Source organism: Crotalus tigris, unplaced genomic scaffold (genome assembly GCF_016545835.1).
Source record: "Crotalus tigris isolate CLP2741 ecotype Arizona unplaced genomic scaffold, ASM1654583v1 scf7180000024427.8105951120:4207309, whole genome shotgun sequence".
NCBI lineage: Eukaryota > Metazoa > Chordata > Lepidosauria > Squamata > Viperidae > Crotalus > Crotalus tigris.
In genome coordinates, this window is record NW_024100595.1 from 2308644 (window position 1) to 2321837 (window position 13194).

The 13194-nt window shown below is 48.4% G+C and overlaps 1 protein-coding gene across 1 annotated transcript in view; it reads left to right on the top strand.

Moving 5' to 3' along the window:
- The window catches only part of ITGAL (integrin subunit alpha L), an 86531-nt gene that overhangs the window by 60362 nt on the left and 12975 nt on the right, over positions 1 to 13194 (top strand). The window contains exons 19-21 of the mRNA XM_039330469.1: positions 242 to 315; positions 7751 to 7883; positions 9971 to 10075. Coding sequence (XP_039186403.1) covers positions 242 to 315; positions 7751 to 7883; positions 9971 to 10075 — 312 coding nt within the window. The remainder of the gene's footprint in view (positions 1 to 241; positions 316 to 7750; positions 7884 to 9970; positions 10076 to 13194) is intronic.

Consider the following 13194-nt stretch of genomic DNA (forward strand, 5'->3'; position numbering starts at 1 on the left):
GCTCAGAGAGCACCAAGGACCCCACAGATTTAGCCATGAAGATAGATGTGCTTAGTGGCTTGTGGAAGAACTGGGATTTTGAATTTGAACTTGAATTTCAGCAGTTAGGGACAACTGATGTCCCTAGGGCGGAAATAGGTGGGAAGGAACCAGGAAGTGGGCCTCAATCTGGCAAATTTCAGCAGGGTAAGGTATTACACTGGAGATATGGAAATATTTCCTATCTTATCCAATACAACAGATTCCTTTTGACAAGAACTGTGGAACAGATGACGTCTGTGTGGCTGACCTGAACATTACCTTCCATTCTTCAGGGTAAGTATAAATTCCTTGATACCATCAGTCACTTTTCTTTCAAAAATATGAGAAAAATCAGAAGCTGTCCAGGAATGGCAGGGTTTCAGTTTTGGCAACACTCAACTTTTGATTACCACGGACAGGGGTAGGCAACCGTGGCTCTTTTATGACTCATGGACTTCAACTCCCAGAATTCCTGAGCCAGCCATGCTGAGGGGAAAGGAGAGGTTTCCAAGCTGAGCCATGCTGGCTCAGGAATTCTGGGAGTTGAAGTCCACAAGTCATAAAAGAGCCAAGGTTGCCTACCCCTGATATAGGTAGTGTTGCATCCTTCGCGAAATGGCAAGACACGAGAAGCAGGTGTAGTTCTCAGGAAACTTCTTTATTCAGTTCAGCATACACAGTACAAGACGCCGACAACACCCAAAACTCTTGGCCTCTTATATAGGCCATTCCCGGGTCAATCTGCAACTTTTGGCGCGCCAGCACTTGCGCATGCGCACAAGTACTGACGACAGCCTGTCTGGTCCCGAGCAATTTGCACCTGCCCGGAACCGTTTGCAATGCCCCGAGCCTGCTTGCACAGGCTCAGGACATAACACCCCTTCCCCCCGGGTTAAAACTATTAACCATGCCATAGTAACACATAACCCATTACGAGTGTAGTGCCATACTACCCAATGCCAGGTATTACTTTTGCTTCCATTAGTCTAAGTGTTCTGTTCCCTCTGTTAACTCTGTTTTGCCAATAGAGTTACAAAATCTTCTAAATACTTAGGAGATTTCCTGGCTCTCTGTGACCTCCTAACTTCTGGGTACCTGCCAAGTACCCCTTGACTGATGCGTATCTGTCCCCCCTATTACACCCTGGAGGTTCCCAAGGACTGTGCTCCAATGCCTGGCCTGCTTGCTTGCCCACCGGGCTCGTCAGGCCAGGGCTTCTTTCTTTGTTTGACCTGGTTGTCCTGCCTTGCTGCAGGCTCTCTGGCCCCTCTAAGTGACTGTCACTGTTGGGCGATTCTGTAGAACCTCCAAGGTCCGTCCAAGACCTGTCAGGAGGTTGTCTGTCCCCTGGTTCCCGTTCTGTCCCCTGGCTTGTGGGGTTTTCAGTACTGTCCCAAAACTCAGTTGTCCCCTGAGTGAAGTCAAAGGTGTTGTAGTCGGGATTTGGCTCTACGACCACCTCCCTGTGTGTTTGCCCCCTTCTAGGGACAGGGGTAGTGTCGGGCCAACTAGAAGGAGTGTGTGCCAGCTCTCTTGCGGGGAATGGTTTATTGGGATGCTCCCGGTATCCTCCCTGACTGGAGTACTGTGTGATGTGGGTGAGTAGTGATTATGCCCCCGGGGTGACTCCCTGGCTGGAGTAGGCGTTGATGCCTGGTATCTAGTTGGGCTCCTTGAATTCCTGTTTGGAGCACTCACGGAATCTTGAGATGAGCCGTTTGTGGCTTCCTCATTGATAATGGGCAGCAGCCCATGCCCTTCCCTTTGCCCAAAGGGATCCCCCTCCCCCCTGGAGAAGACCCAGGAGTCTCAGCAGGAAGGTCCCATCTAGGGCGAAGTTGGTTGATGTGTCGACGCAGGACACGACCGTTGTCCAGGGACACCTCGTAAGACAGAGGACCTGTGACCCTGGATATAGAAGCGGGGACCCATGAATGACCAGGCCAGTAATTACGAGTCCAAACTGGGGCACCCACAAGGAGTTGTCTAGGTGCCCTGGGGTGTGTGTAAGAAGAAGGCAGTCTATCCGGATGCAACCGGTCAAGCTTGGTAGTCAGTTTGCGCCCCCAACGAAGTTCAGCTGGGCTCCTCCCCGTAGAAGTGGACGGTGTAGTGCGATAAGAAAGGAAGAAGTCAGCCAACCTGTGATGCCAGTCTCCGTAGGTAATTTTCTTCAAGGCGTCCTTGGTGATGCGAACCATGCGTTCAGCCATACCGTTGGTGGACGGGTGGAACGGTGCAGAGGTGGCATGACGAATCATGTTAGCCTGCAAGAAAGCTTGGAATTTGGAAGAAGTGAATTGAGGGCCGTTGTCAGACACGAGGACATCTGGAAGCCTGTGTGCAGCAAAAATTCCCCTCAGTACTTGAATAGTCTTTGCAGTGGTGGTGGAAGATACAGGTACAACCTCAAGCCATTTTGAATGGCTGTCAACTAGGACCAAGAAGAATTGACCCTGAAAGGGCCCAGCGTAGTCAATGTGCACCCTAGACCATGGAGACTGTGTTTCCTCCCATCTATGTACAGGAGCTTGTGGCATTTCTGGGCGTGAGCGTTGGCAAAGGTGGCATGCGTGCACCTTAGCTTCAATGTCACTATCTAGCCCAGGCCACCACAAATGGCTGCGCGCGAGCGCCTTCATGCGTACAATGCCAGGATGACCCTCGTGGAGGGAACCTAAGACCCTAGTCCTCATTGAGGTAGGAATGACAACTCTGCTTCCCCAAAGCAGACAACCCTGGAAAGTGGACAACTCGTTCCTTTTAGACCAGAAACTCTGAAACTCAGTGCCAGGACAGCTCTCTGGCCATCCAGATAAAACCCAAGAAAGGACACGTGAAAGTGTGTGATCTGTGCCTGATTCAGCGGCTACATCTCTGGCATTCAAAGGAGACTTGGGCAAGGCCTGAATGGAGAGAAGATTGATAGCTGGTGCAGGGTCAGCTTCTATTACCGGCAGGGGTAACCTACTGAGGCCATCAGCATGGCCCATTTCCTTCCCAGGTTTATGAAATAGGGAGAAATCATAGGCAGAAAGAAAGATAGACCATCTTAGCATTCTGGGGGAGATGATTTGGGGAGTTTGCTTATGTATGGTAAACAGTCCCAACAAAGGCTTATGGTCAGTGAAGACCGTGAAATGCCTGCCATATAAAAAATCATGGAATTTTTTAATTCCAGCAACCACAGCTAAAGCCTCCCTGTCTATATGAGCATAATTACGCTCAGCAGAAGACAAGGTTCTGGAGTAGTATGCAACAGGAACCTGAGTTCCATCTGCCCTGAGGTGGCTTAGTACAGCTCCTACCCCATAAGGAGAAGCATCACAAGCAATGCACACAGGAAGGGATTCATTGAAATGTGCGAGTACACTGTTAGAAGTGAGTAAGGCTTTGACCTCATTGAAACTTGCCTCATGTTTTTGTGACCACTGCCACACTGCCTGTTTGTCTAATAGCCTGTGAAGAGGCTCAGCTACACTAGCCTTATGTGGAAGAAAGGAATTGTAGAAATTCAGAAGGCCCAGGAAAGCCTGTAGTTCGGCCTTAGACTTTGGCCTGGGAGCATGCATAATAGCTTTCAGTTTGGATTCAGCAGGGTGAATCCCAGTAGCATCAATTTTGAATCCCAGAAAATCAGTAGAAGGCACCCCAATTTTACATTTGTCCTTCTTAAGCTTGAGGCCCGTTTTCCTGAACCTTAACAGGACAGCCCTTAATCTCTCAGCTAAATTGTGTGTAGAATCTCCTGCAATTAAGACATCATCAAAATAGGGGCAAACCCCTGGTATACCCCGTAGTGTGTTTTCCATTATGCTTTGGAAAATTCCAGGAGCGACATTTACTCCAAATTGTAGCCTTTTCACCTTGAAGGCCCCTCTGTGGGTCACAATGGTCTGCGCTACAGCAGCATCATCATCAACAGGCAGCTGTTGATATGCCTGAGCTAGGTCAAGCTTTGCAAAACGGGCCCCCTTGAGGGAGGCCAGAATATGACTGACCACAGGAACAGGATAGGCATGTTGCTGCAATGCCTTGTTCAGAGTGCATTTGTAATCAGCACAGATGTGAATGTCTCCATTTGCCTTGAGAGGCGTGACAATGGGGGTTTCCCAGGGACTGGAGTCAACAGGTTCTAGAACTCCTTGCTGAATCAGTTTGTCCAACTCAGTGTCAGTTTTACTTTTTAAAGCAAAAGGGACCCTTCTTGCTTTAATTCTAATGGGAGTGACAGTGGGGTCTAGTTTTAATGACACAGGGGGTCCTTTGTATGTGCCCAGCTGGGGGCTGAAAACATCTGCAAATTCTTTGCAGACTTCTTGTAGGTCAAGTGTTTGCAGACTATTGAGCCCTGTGACGTGTATCCCAAGGCCTCAAACCAATCGAGTCCTATGAGACTCGTTCGTTCACCCCCTACTACTATTAGATCTAGTGGACCTTCAAAATCTTTATACTGTACGTTAAGGGTGGCCTCCCCCTTAACACACACTCTGGAGTTTTGAAAGTCTGTTAACACAATGTCAGAAGGCCTCAGTTTGGCCTGAGTTCCACTACTGGAACAAATCTTCCTAAACGTTTGCATGGAAATGATTGAGAGTGCAGACCCCGTATCCAGTTCCATAGCCAATGGAACCCCTTGTAGCTTCACCTTAAGTGACAGCTTTTTCTTAATGGGCTTGTGTGTGCCTGTCCTATAGATGCTTCTTCGCGAAGTGCAAAACCCCACCCTGTTTTGGCTGGGAACCCTGGTACCTTTCAGGCGCAATTCTTCCTGAGGTTGTACCTTCTGACGGCCCAGGCACACAGCTGCAATGTGTCCTTGTTTTCCGCATGCTCTGCAGATAGCGGAGCGGAACTTGCAGTCGGTTCTCTTGTGGCGACCTCCACAACCGAGGCACTTGGGGAGAGCTGAAGAGCTTCCTTTCTGATTCCCTTCCTTCGTGGGGTAGAGACGGTCCACTTCATCGTCAGGATCCTCCTCAGAGTTCCTTTGGACTCCTTCCTGGTGCACGGACGCAGCATCTGGAATGCTTCTGATCGGCCGCATGTTCTTGATGGCGCCACCCGCTGCTTCTTCTGCGGTGACCTCTCTCAAGGCATCTTGGAATGATAAGTCTTCTTTGGCAAAAAGTCTCTGCTGTATCTCTCTATGCCTTAGTCCGCATACAAATCTGTCTCTCAGTCGTTCTTCGAGATCCTTGAACTCGCAGTGTTTAGCGGCTTTTCTCAGTGCGGCAATGTATTCTTTGGCCGATTCTCCGGGTCGTTGATCCCTCTGTTCAAAGGTGTGGCACCATGCGATGACGGACAACTTGGGCTGGAAGTGCTCCTTTAGTAGCTTTTTTAGATCTGCGTAGCTGACAGAGTCTAGAGGAACAGGTGCTGCAATGTTCTCAGCAATTTCGAATGCGTCTTGACCGCAAACGCACAGCAGGGTGGCAGCCTTTAAACTATCTTCCCTTACTTGATTTACCTTGAGATAGTTTTCTACCCTGGCTGCGTAGGACTCCAACCTCTCCGGATGTGAGACGTCGAACTCCGAAAGCCTTCCAATTTTTGCCATTTTGTAGAAAGGAAGGGTCTACCAGCCAGCCTACCCCCGATACTTGCTGGATTGGCGGGTAGCTGCCGAGTCAACGCCATTCCTGCCGCTCAGGACTCACTCGGGTAAGCTTACACCTTTCTTCTGTCGATGTAAGGCATCCCATCCTCGTCGCCAGTGTTGCGTCCTTCGCGAAATGGCAAGACACGAGAAGCAGTTGTAGTTCTCAGGAAACTTCTTTATTCAGTTCAGCATACACAGTACAAGACGCCGACAACGCCCAAAACTCTTGGCCTCTTATATAGGCTATTCCCGGGTCAATCTGCAACTTTTGGCGCGCCAGCACTTGCGCATGCGCACAAGTACTGGCGACAGTCTGTCTGGTCCCGGGCAACTTGCACCTGCCCGGAACCGTTTGCAATGCCCCGAGCCTGCTTGCACAGGCTCAGGACATAACAGGTAGTCCTCACTGAACCTCCAGCTGCTTAATGATTGTTCTAACTTAAAATGGATCCCAGAAAGTTACTTACGACCTACCCCTTGCAGTCATGTGATCGCATGTCAGGCATTTGACGAGCAGTTCCTATTTATGACTGGTTGAAGCATAATCCCATGGTTCTGTGAATGTGATTTGCGGGAGTTTTTTTTTTTCCAGTTTCTGGTACAAAAATCACCCATTTGGGAGCATGGATCTGCTTATTGACCAAATAATTAGCTTAATGACTAAAGCAACTCTCATTGTAAAAAAGGTCATAAAATCATGTCAAGTCATATGGTGATCCACTTAAGGATCGCAAAGATTTACGATCAAATTTTCTGGGTTCAGTTGTGATTGTTAAGTGAGGACTATCTGTTCTAATAATCCTTATATTTAGTTTTGTAAGCTGTTGAAATGTAATGTGAAGCTGAACGAAGCTGAGTGAAGCGTACAGGTTACAAACATGGCTACAAGGAAGAATCCTCAAGTATTTAGGCTGCTGGAGTTGAATAAATGATCTTTCAGAAACCCCTAGCTTCTTTTCTACCCCATTTTCTGCAGTTCTAATGGCTCCAGGGTGAAATTACATTGTGTAAACCAGGGCTTTTCAACCTTTTCACCCATTGTACCACTTTTAGGAGATGGCAATATCCGAACATCACCAGTCGCCTAGCAAGGGGTCAAAAACTTAATGACCAAAAGAAAAAACCCCAGAAAAAAGGGATAAAATACAGGTAGTCCTCGACTTAAAACAGTTCACTTAGTGACTGTTCGAAGTTACAATGCCATTGAAAAAGGTGTTCCCCAAGCCACAGCCGAGCAAGACACCTGCCTGCCCACCCAGCGGCACTCTTCCTCCTGTCCGAGGTTTTCATTGTTGTGAGCATTTCTGTTGAGGATTGGCAGCGGGGATAGGGTGGGGGCTGTTTGATTTTTATTCCCCCCATCTGCTGGATGGTTGCAGCAGGTTGTGGTCACTTCACATGGCCCTGGGACACTGTGACCATCATAAATATGAATCAGTTGCCAAGCATCTGAATGTAAATCACAAGACTCTGCAACATTCCAGCTGATTGGTGCTTCTTCAGGGCTCAGCAGAAGCACCAGGATCAGCACTGAGCTCCAGCTGGAGTCTGGCGCTGATCCTCGCACTTCCACTGAACCTTGACAGCCCCGAAGAAGTGCTGATCAGCTGGAAAGTGGCACTGATCCTGGCGCTTCCTCTGAGCCCTGACAGCCCTGCAGCTCCAGCCATCTCTCGCTCAGGCTTGTGCGGTGCTGCCACCGGTTCAGCTCATTCTCCTCCCCCGCTACCACTTTTCTAGGATGGTCGCGTACCACCTGCCAGGTGCCAATGTACCACAGGTGGTACCCATACCACTGGTTGAAAAGCCCTGGTGTAAACACTCTTGGGGCTACTTAGCAAGTTTGCCGGATCTCAAGGCTGCATCAACAGAAGGATAGCATCAAGAACATGTAAAGTGCTAGTATATTGTACTGGTAAAACCATATTTGGAATAGATTTTTAAGACAAGATTGGGCAGCCATTTGTTCAGAATGGTATAGGTCTCCTGCTGGAGCATGGGGTTGGACTAGAAGATCTCCAAGGTCCCTTCCAACTCTGTTATTCTGTATTTGATTCTGTTTTCTGTATATTTATCAAAATTGGGAACGGAATAGCGTTAACTCCTTCTTCTCCTGTATAATAGGTCTAAGGAACTGGTTGTATCTCCTCACCATCCGCTAGAAATGAATTTGGAATTGGTGAATCAGCGGGAAGATGCTTATTTTACGACTCTCTACGTGCCCCATTTGCCAGGCCTTTCTTTTCGCAAATATTCGGTGCGTATGCCACCTTTTTGAGGGCAGGACTTTGCAATGGGTGCCCCCCAGGTGGAATAGCATATATTTCAGCAGCTCCCTTTTACCCATCTGAAGAATTGTGCTAAAGGAAAAGCCACAAAATTTGGGACTTTTGTGTTGCTAATGGCCCAAAGGTCAGACTATGTGGTGAGTGTAAGCTCTTTATGGCATGGGTCCTGACAAACGGTCTCACCCCAGTGGGATTGGCCCACCCCACCCACTCTGGCCAAAGGGGCATGCTGTGGACCCCATCAGCCAGGGAATTCCAACCGGCAGGGTTAGGGAGAACAGACTTTTCTGCCCTGGTTCCCCCCTCTGGAATATCATGTCCCTTGAGGTGGGATCCACCACCGCCTTTTTGGCTTTCTGAAAGAGCCTGTAAACTTGGCTTTGAGGCCAGAGGGAGGTGTCCCAGTGTGGAGATTAAAAGATCCCACCTGCCCTCCATTTACATATTGGTCCTTTTTACTCAGCTTGTTGTGAATTTGAACGTTTTAACTTTTAGCGCTCAATGTTTTTAATGCGTTTAACATTCTAATTGTTTTGAATTGTCATTTTGTCGTTTGTTTATTTGCATCCTGCCTCTATTATTTTTATAAATAACTCAAAGCGGCGACCAGGTCCCAACATACCTTTCTCCTCCTAGTTTCCTCACAACCACTACCCTGTGAGGTGGATTGAGCTGAGAGAGAGTGAGAGAGAATTTTATGACGTTCTAAGCCACTTAGAGTCGCTTGATAGTGAGATGGACAGCAAAACAAACAAACAAACAAATAAATAAATGTGGTCCGGAGCTGCAGCAGGGGGCTCTTTCCCAGAGACCAAAGAGACAGCAAAGCTGGGAAGGTCTGGTAAGCAAGAAGAGAGTGAAGGCAGATCCTCCCTAGCAATTCATAGAGTATATCTATAGCAGTGGTGGCGAACCTATGGCACATGTGCCAGAGGCGCCACGCAGAGCCGTCTCTGTGGGCATGCGCGCCATTGCCCCAGCCCCGCCTCCCCCTATAGGCCCTACCAGCAGGATTCCCGGAGGAGAGTTGCCCCCAGGTGCGGCCCGCACGGAGCAGCATAGCCAAGGACATGGCAGCCAGGCAGCAGGGACAAGACTCTGCTCTCATGTCCCATTGCGTGCAGATGATGCCGCGGGGTGTGGGCGGAGGGTGTAGCTGCCATGGCACTACAGGGCCACTTGGCCGATCTGCGGTGGGCTGCGGAGGCGGTAGGTGGCCCTGTGGGCAGGCGGAGGGGGACAGGGGCGGAGCGGGGGCAGGGACGGAGCGGGGCGGGTGAGGGGAGGGGCAGCACTCAATGTCTAAAAGGTTTGCCATCACTGATCTATAGTTATACAGATTTGGTCTGGCAAGATTCTGTTTGTAGGAGAACAGTAAAGAACTATTCAGAAATATAGGCAGTCCTTGACTTATAACAGTTTGTTAAGTGACTGTTTGAAGTTACAATAGCACTGAAAAAAATGACTTCTGGCCATTTTTCACACTTATGATTGTTGCAGCGTCCCACTGGTTATGTGATCAAAACTCAGACGCTTGGCAACTGACGTGTTTATGGCAGTGGCAGGACTCCCAGGTCACCTTTGGTAACCTTCTAACAAGCAAAGTCAATGGGGAAGCCAGATTCACTTAACAACTGTGTTACTACCTAACAACCGCAGTGATTCACTTAACAACTGTGGTAAAATAGGGAAAAGCTCACTTAACAATTGTCTCGCTTAAGAACAGAAATTTTGGGCTCAGATGTGATCCTAAATCAAGGATTACCTGTAACTCCACGTGTCATTCTTGATTTTTGGGACTGACATGAATCTTGCCAGATTAAAGTAACTATCTGCATAAATAACAGATACAGTAGACTCTGTGAACTGCTAGGGAGGGCCCTCCTTCACATTCTACCAGTCACTCCAAGTGCCACTCTCTGGCCCCCTGGAAAAAAGCCCCTCCCTCCTGTGATGCTGGTCCACGTTCCAGCACAGGATAACCGGTCTCGGAGTTGGAAAGGAGAAAATAGCAGCAATTAAACCAAATCTCACCACCCCTTCTCTTTTTTCCCAGTCCAATCCTCACGTCACCCTGAACTGTGATGGAATGATTCATCGTCCGGACTTTCAAGGCCTTGCTTGCAATGTCAGTCATCCCATCTTCAGGAATAGCACGAAGGTATACGATCACCTAATGAGGCTGGTAGGGGGCTTGTAGTGGTGGCTCTTCATCATCTTCAATGCAGGATGATGGCTGTATGACAAGAAATGCTTACTGGTACTTAAGCCATGGTTTAATCAGCCAGCCTAATTTCCTGGCTTTGCAGGACACACTGGATTAAAACTAAGCACATGTGCTGAGTTTGCAGAATGTATGGATAGTTGCTTCCAAATCTTGCCAATCCTGTGTTGTGACTGGGCAATAGACGACACTCAAAAGTAACTATAGTTGAAGGAGCAAGGCAAGGTCATTCCCACATACCATTATATTGGCTTAGTCCACAGGTCGGCAACCTGCGGCTCTTTGAGCCTTCCTCTGCGGCTCCCAGCCTCCTCTGCCATTTGCAGAGAGAGACAGAGAGAGGCACTAGTGCTTCCCTTCTCTCTCTCTCTCTCTCTCTCTCTCTCTGTGTGTGTGTGTGTGTGTGTGTGTGTGTGTGTGTAAAAAGAGAGTAGCCTCACCCTGTTCAACGAGCTGACAAGCTTACTGGGCGGGGCTCCTGCCTTGGCTGCGCCTCTGCAGGAATCAGGAAGGGCAGGAGAGAGCTAGCTATGCTGATTCAGGAATTCTGGGAGTTGAAGTCCATGAGTCATAAAAAAGTGGAGGTTGCCTACCCCTGAGCTTGTTGGAGAACAGCTTGATGCCAGCTTGCCAGGTGAGCAGAAGATCGGAGAGAGGGAGGAAGGGGCGGAGAGAAAGAGAGAAAGAGAGAGAAAGAGAAAGAGAAAGAGAGAGAAAGGAAAGAGAGACAGGGAGAGAGAGAGAGAGAGAGGAAAGAAGAGAGAAAGAGTGGGGGAAGAGGACTGGCAGACCAAGGGCAGAAAGAGAAAGAGGGAGAGAAAGAGAGAGAGGGAGAGGGGAGAGAGAGAGGGAGAGAGAGAAAGAGAGAGAGAAAGAAAGAGGGGGGAGGAAAGAGAGGGAGAGGAAAGAGAGAAAGAGAAAAGAGAAAAGAGAGAAAGAGAGAGAGGAAAGAAAAAGAGAAACAGAGAGGGAGAGGAAAGAGAAAGAGAGGGAGAGGGAGGGAGAGAGACACAGAGAGAGACCCTTTTGACATCTAAAATGAAGATAATACTGCAAATATCCTTTTTTACCTTTATGATATAGATACACACACACACACACACACACACACACACACACACACACCAAAAGGATTTTGCGGCTCCCAGTGTTTTGTTTTCGGTGGGAAACGGATACAAGTGGCTCTTTGAGTGTTTTGGGTTGCCTACCCCTGGCTTAGTCAATACAGGGGCCGAGAATCCTAAAGTACTCCTAGGGATGAGTTACAATTTGCAAATCAGTTGGTCATCTTACATCACGCAGTATGGAACAGCTGACCCTCTTGCAGTTATTTAAATTTTTTGTCTAACAGCATCTTCTTAAACTAGAGATTATGACCTTACCCGCTTTTTGGAAGCAGAAGCTGCTGAAAGATGAGACCTATAGCAAAACAAGTATCCTGAAAGAAATTATGGGCTACTTCACACTTTACAATAAGCCCCCATTTGCTTTAGTCATGGTTTCCTGAATCATCCACAATGGCTGGCTCATATATTGTGCTAAATTAGAAACAGGAACTTACAAACAATATCAGTGGTGTTTGGCCCAACATGGTGTCAAACAACAAAATCCCAGTCACATTTAGGTATGGCACTGTTGGGTAAAATCCCGCCCCCCCATGATTCTAGAGACAATTTAAGCATCTTGGCTGTGGAATTTAGAGGATCAGGTGCAAAATGCAGAAAATGTATACATCAGTGGTGGCAAACCACTAATGGCACGTATACATCAGTGGTGGCAAACCTATGGCACGCGTGCCAGAGGTGGCACTCAGAGCCCTCTCTGTGGGCACTCACGCCGTTGCCCCAGCCCTGCCTCCCCCCGCGGCCCCCTCATCAGCAGCCCCCCCGAGGAGAATTACCCCTGGACGCAGAGCAATGCAGTAAGCACATGGCAGCTGGGCAGCAGAGACAAGACTCCGCCCTCGCGCCCCGTTGTGCACAGATGATGCAGGGCGCGAGTGGAGGGCGTGGCCACCATGACACTGCAGGGCTGCCTGAGCAATCTGCGGCAGGCCGTATAGATGGTGGGTGGCCTGGCAGGTGGGGCGGGGATGGAGCGAGCGGGGCGGAGCGATGGGGTGGGGGTGGGGCGGTTTTGGGGCACTTGGTCTCTAAAAGGTTCGCCATCACTGATATACATATTCAAAATGTTGTGGCTGACAAAGAGTTACCCAACAGATAAGACACATATGCGTATATACATGTACCCGTACACGTATATGTATATATAAACATACACATATATACATACACATTTACATATATATATACACACATACATACACAGACACAGACACACACAGACACACACACACACACACACACACACACACACATATATATATATAGTATACAGTATATATGTATATATATATATATATGTTTTCTGAGGTTTTCGTAGGTATTTGTATGTAGGTCTTTGGTTGTTCGGGTTTTCTCCCGCGTAAAATTGGAAGTGTCTTGGCGACGTTTCGTCGAAACGTCGCCAAGACACTTCCAATTTCACGTGGGAGAAAACCCAAACAACCAAAGACCTACACACACACACACACACACACACACACACACACACACATATATATATTATATATATATATATATATATATATATATATATGTAGGTCTTTGGTTGTTCGGGTTTTCTCCCACGTAAAATTGGAAGTGTCTTGGCGACGTTTCGACGAAGTCCCATTCGTCATCTTCAGGCTGGTGCTTTCAGCTTCGTGCTTCGAGCAGCAATGTGTGGTCTTAGCTGTTTCTTCCTTTTAACTGCCAGTGGGGGTATGAACTGATTGGGTGGGAGCTTGGCTGTGTTCTGATTGGGTGGAGGTGTGTTCTGATTGGTTAGGGGCGTGGCTGTGCTCTGATTGGCTGGGGGGTTGGCTGTGCTCTGATTGGCTGGGGGGTTGGCTGTGCTCTGATTGGCTGGGGGAGTGTTCTGTTTGGTTGTGCTCAGGTTAGTCTGAGTTGCAGAGGGATTCAAGATTTTGGGCTGCCCTGCCATTCCTTGGCTTC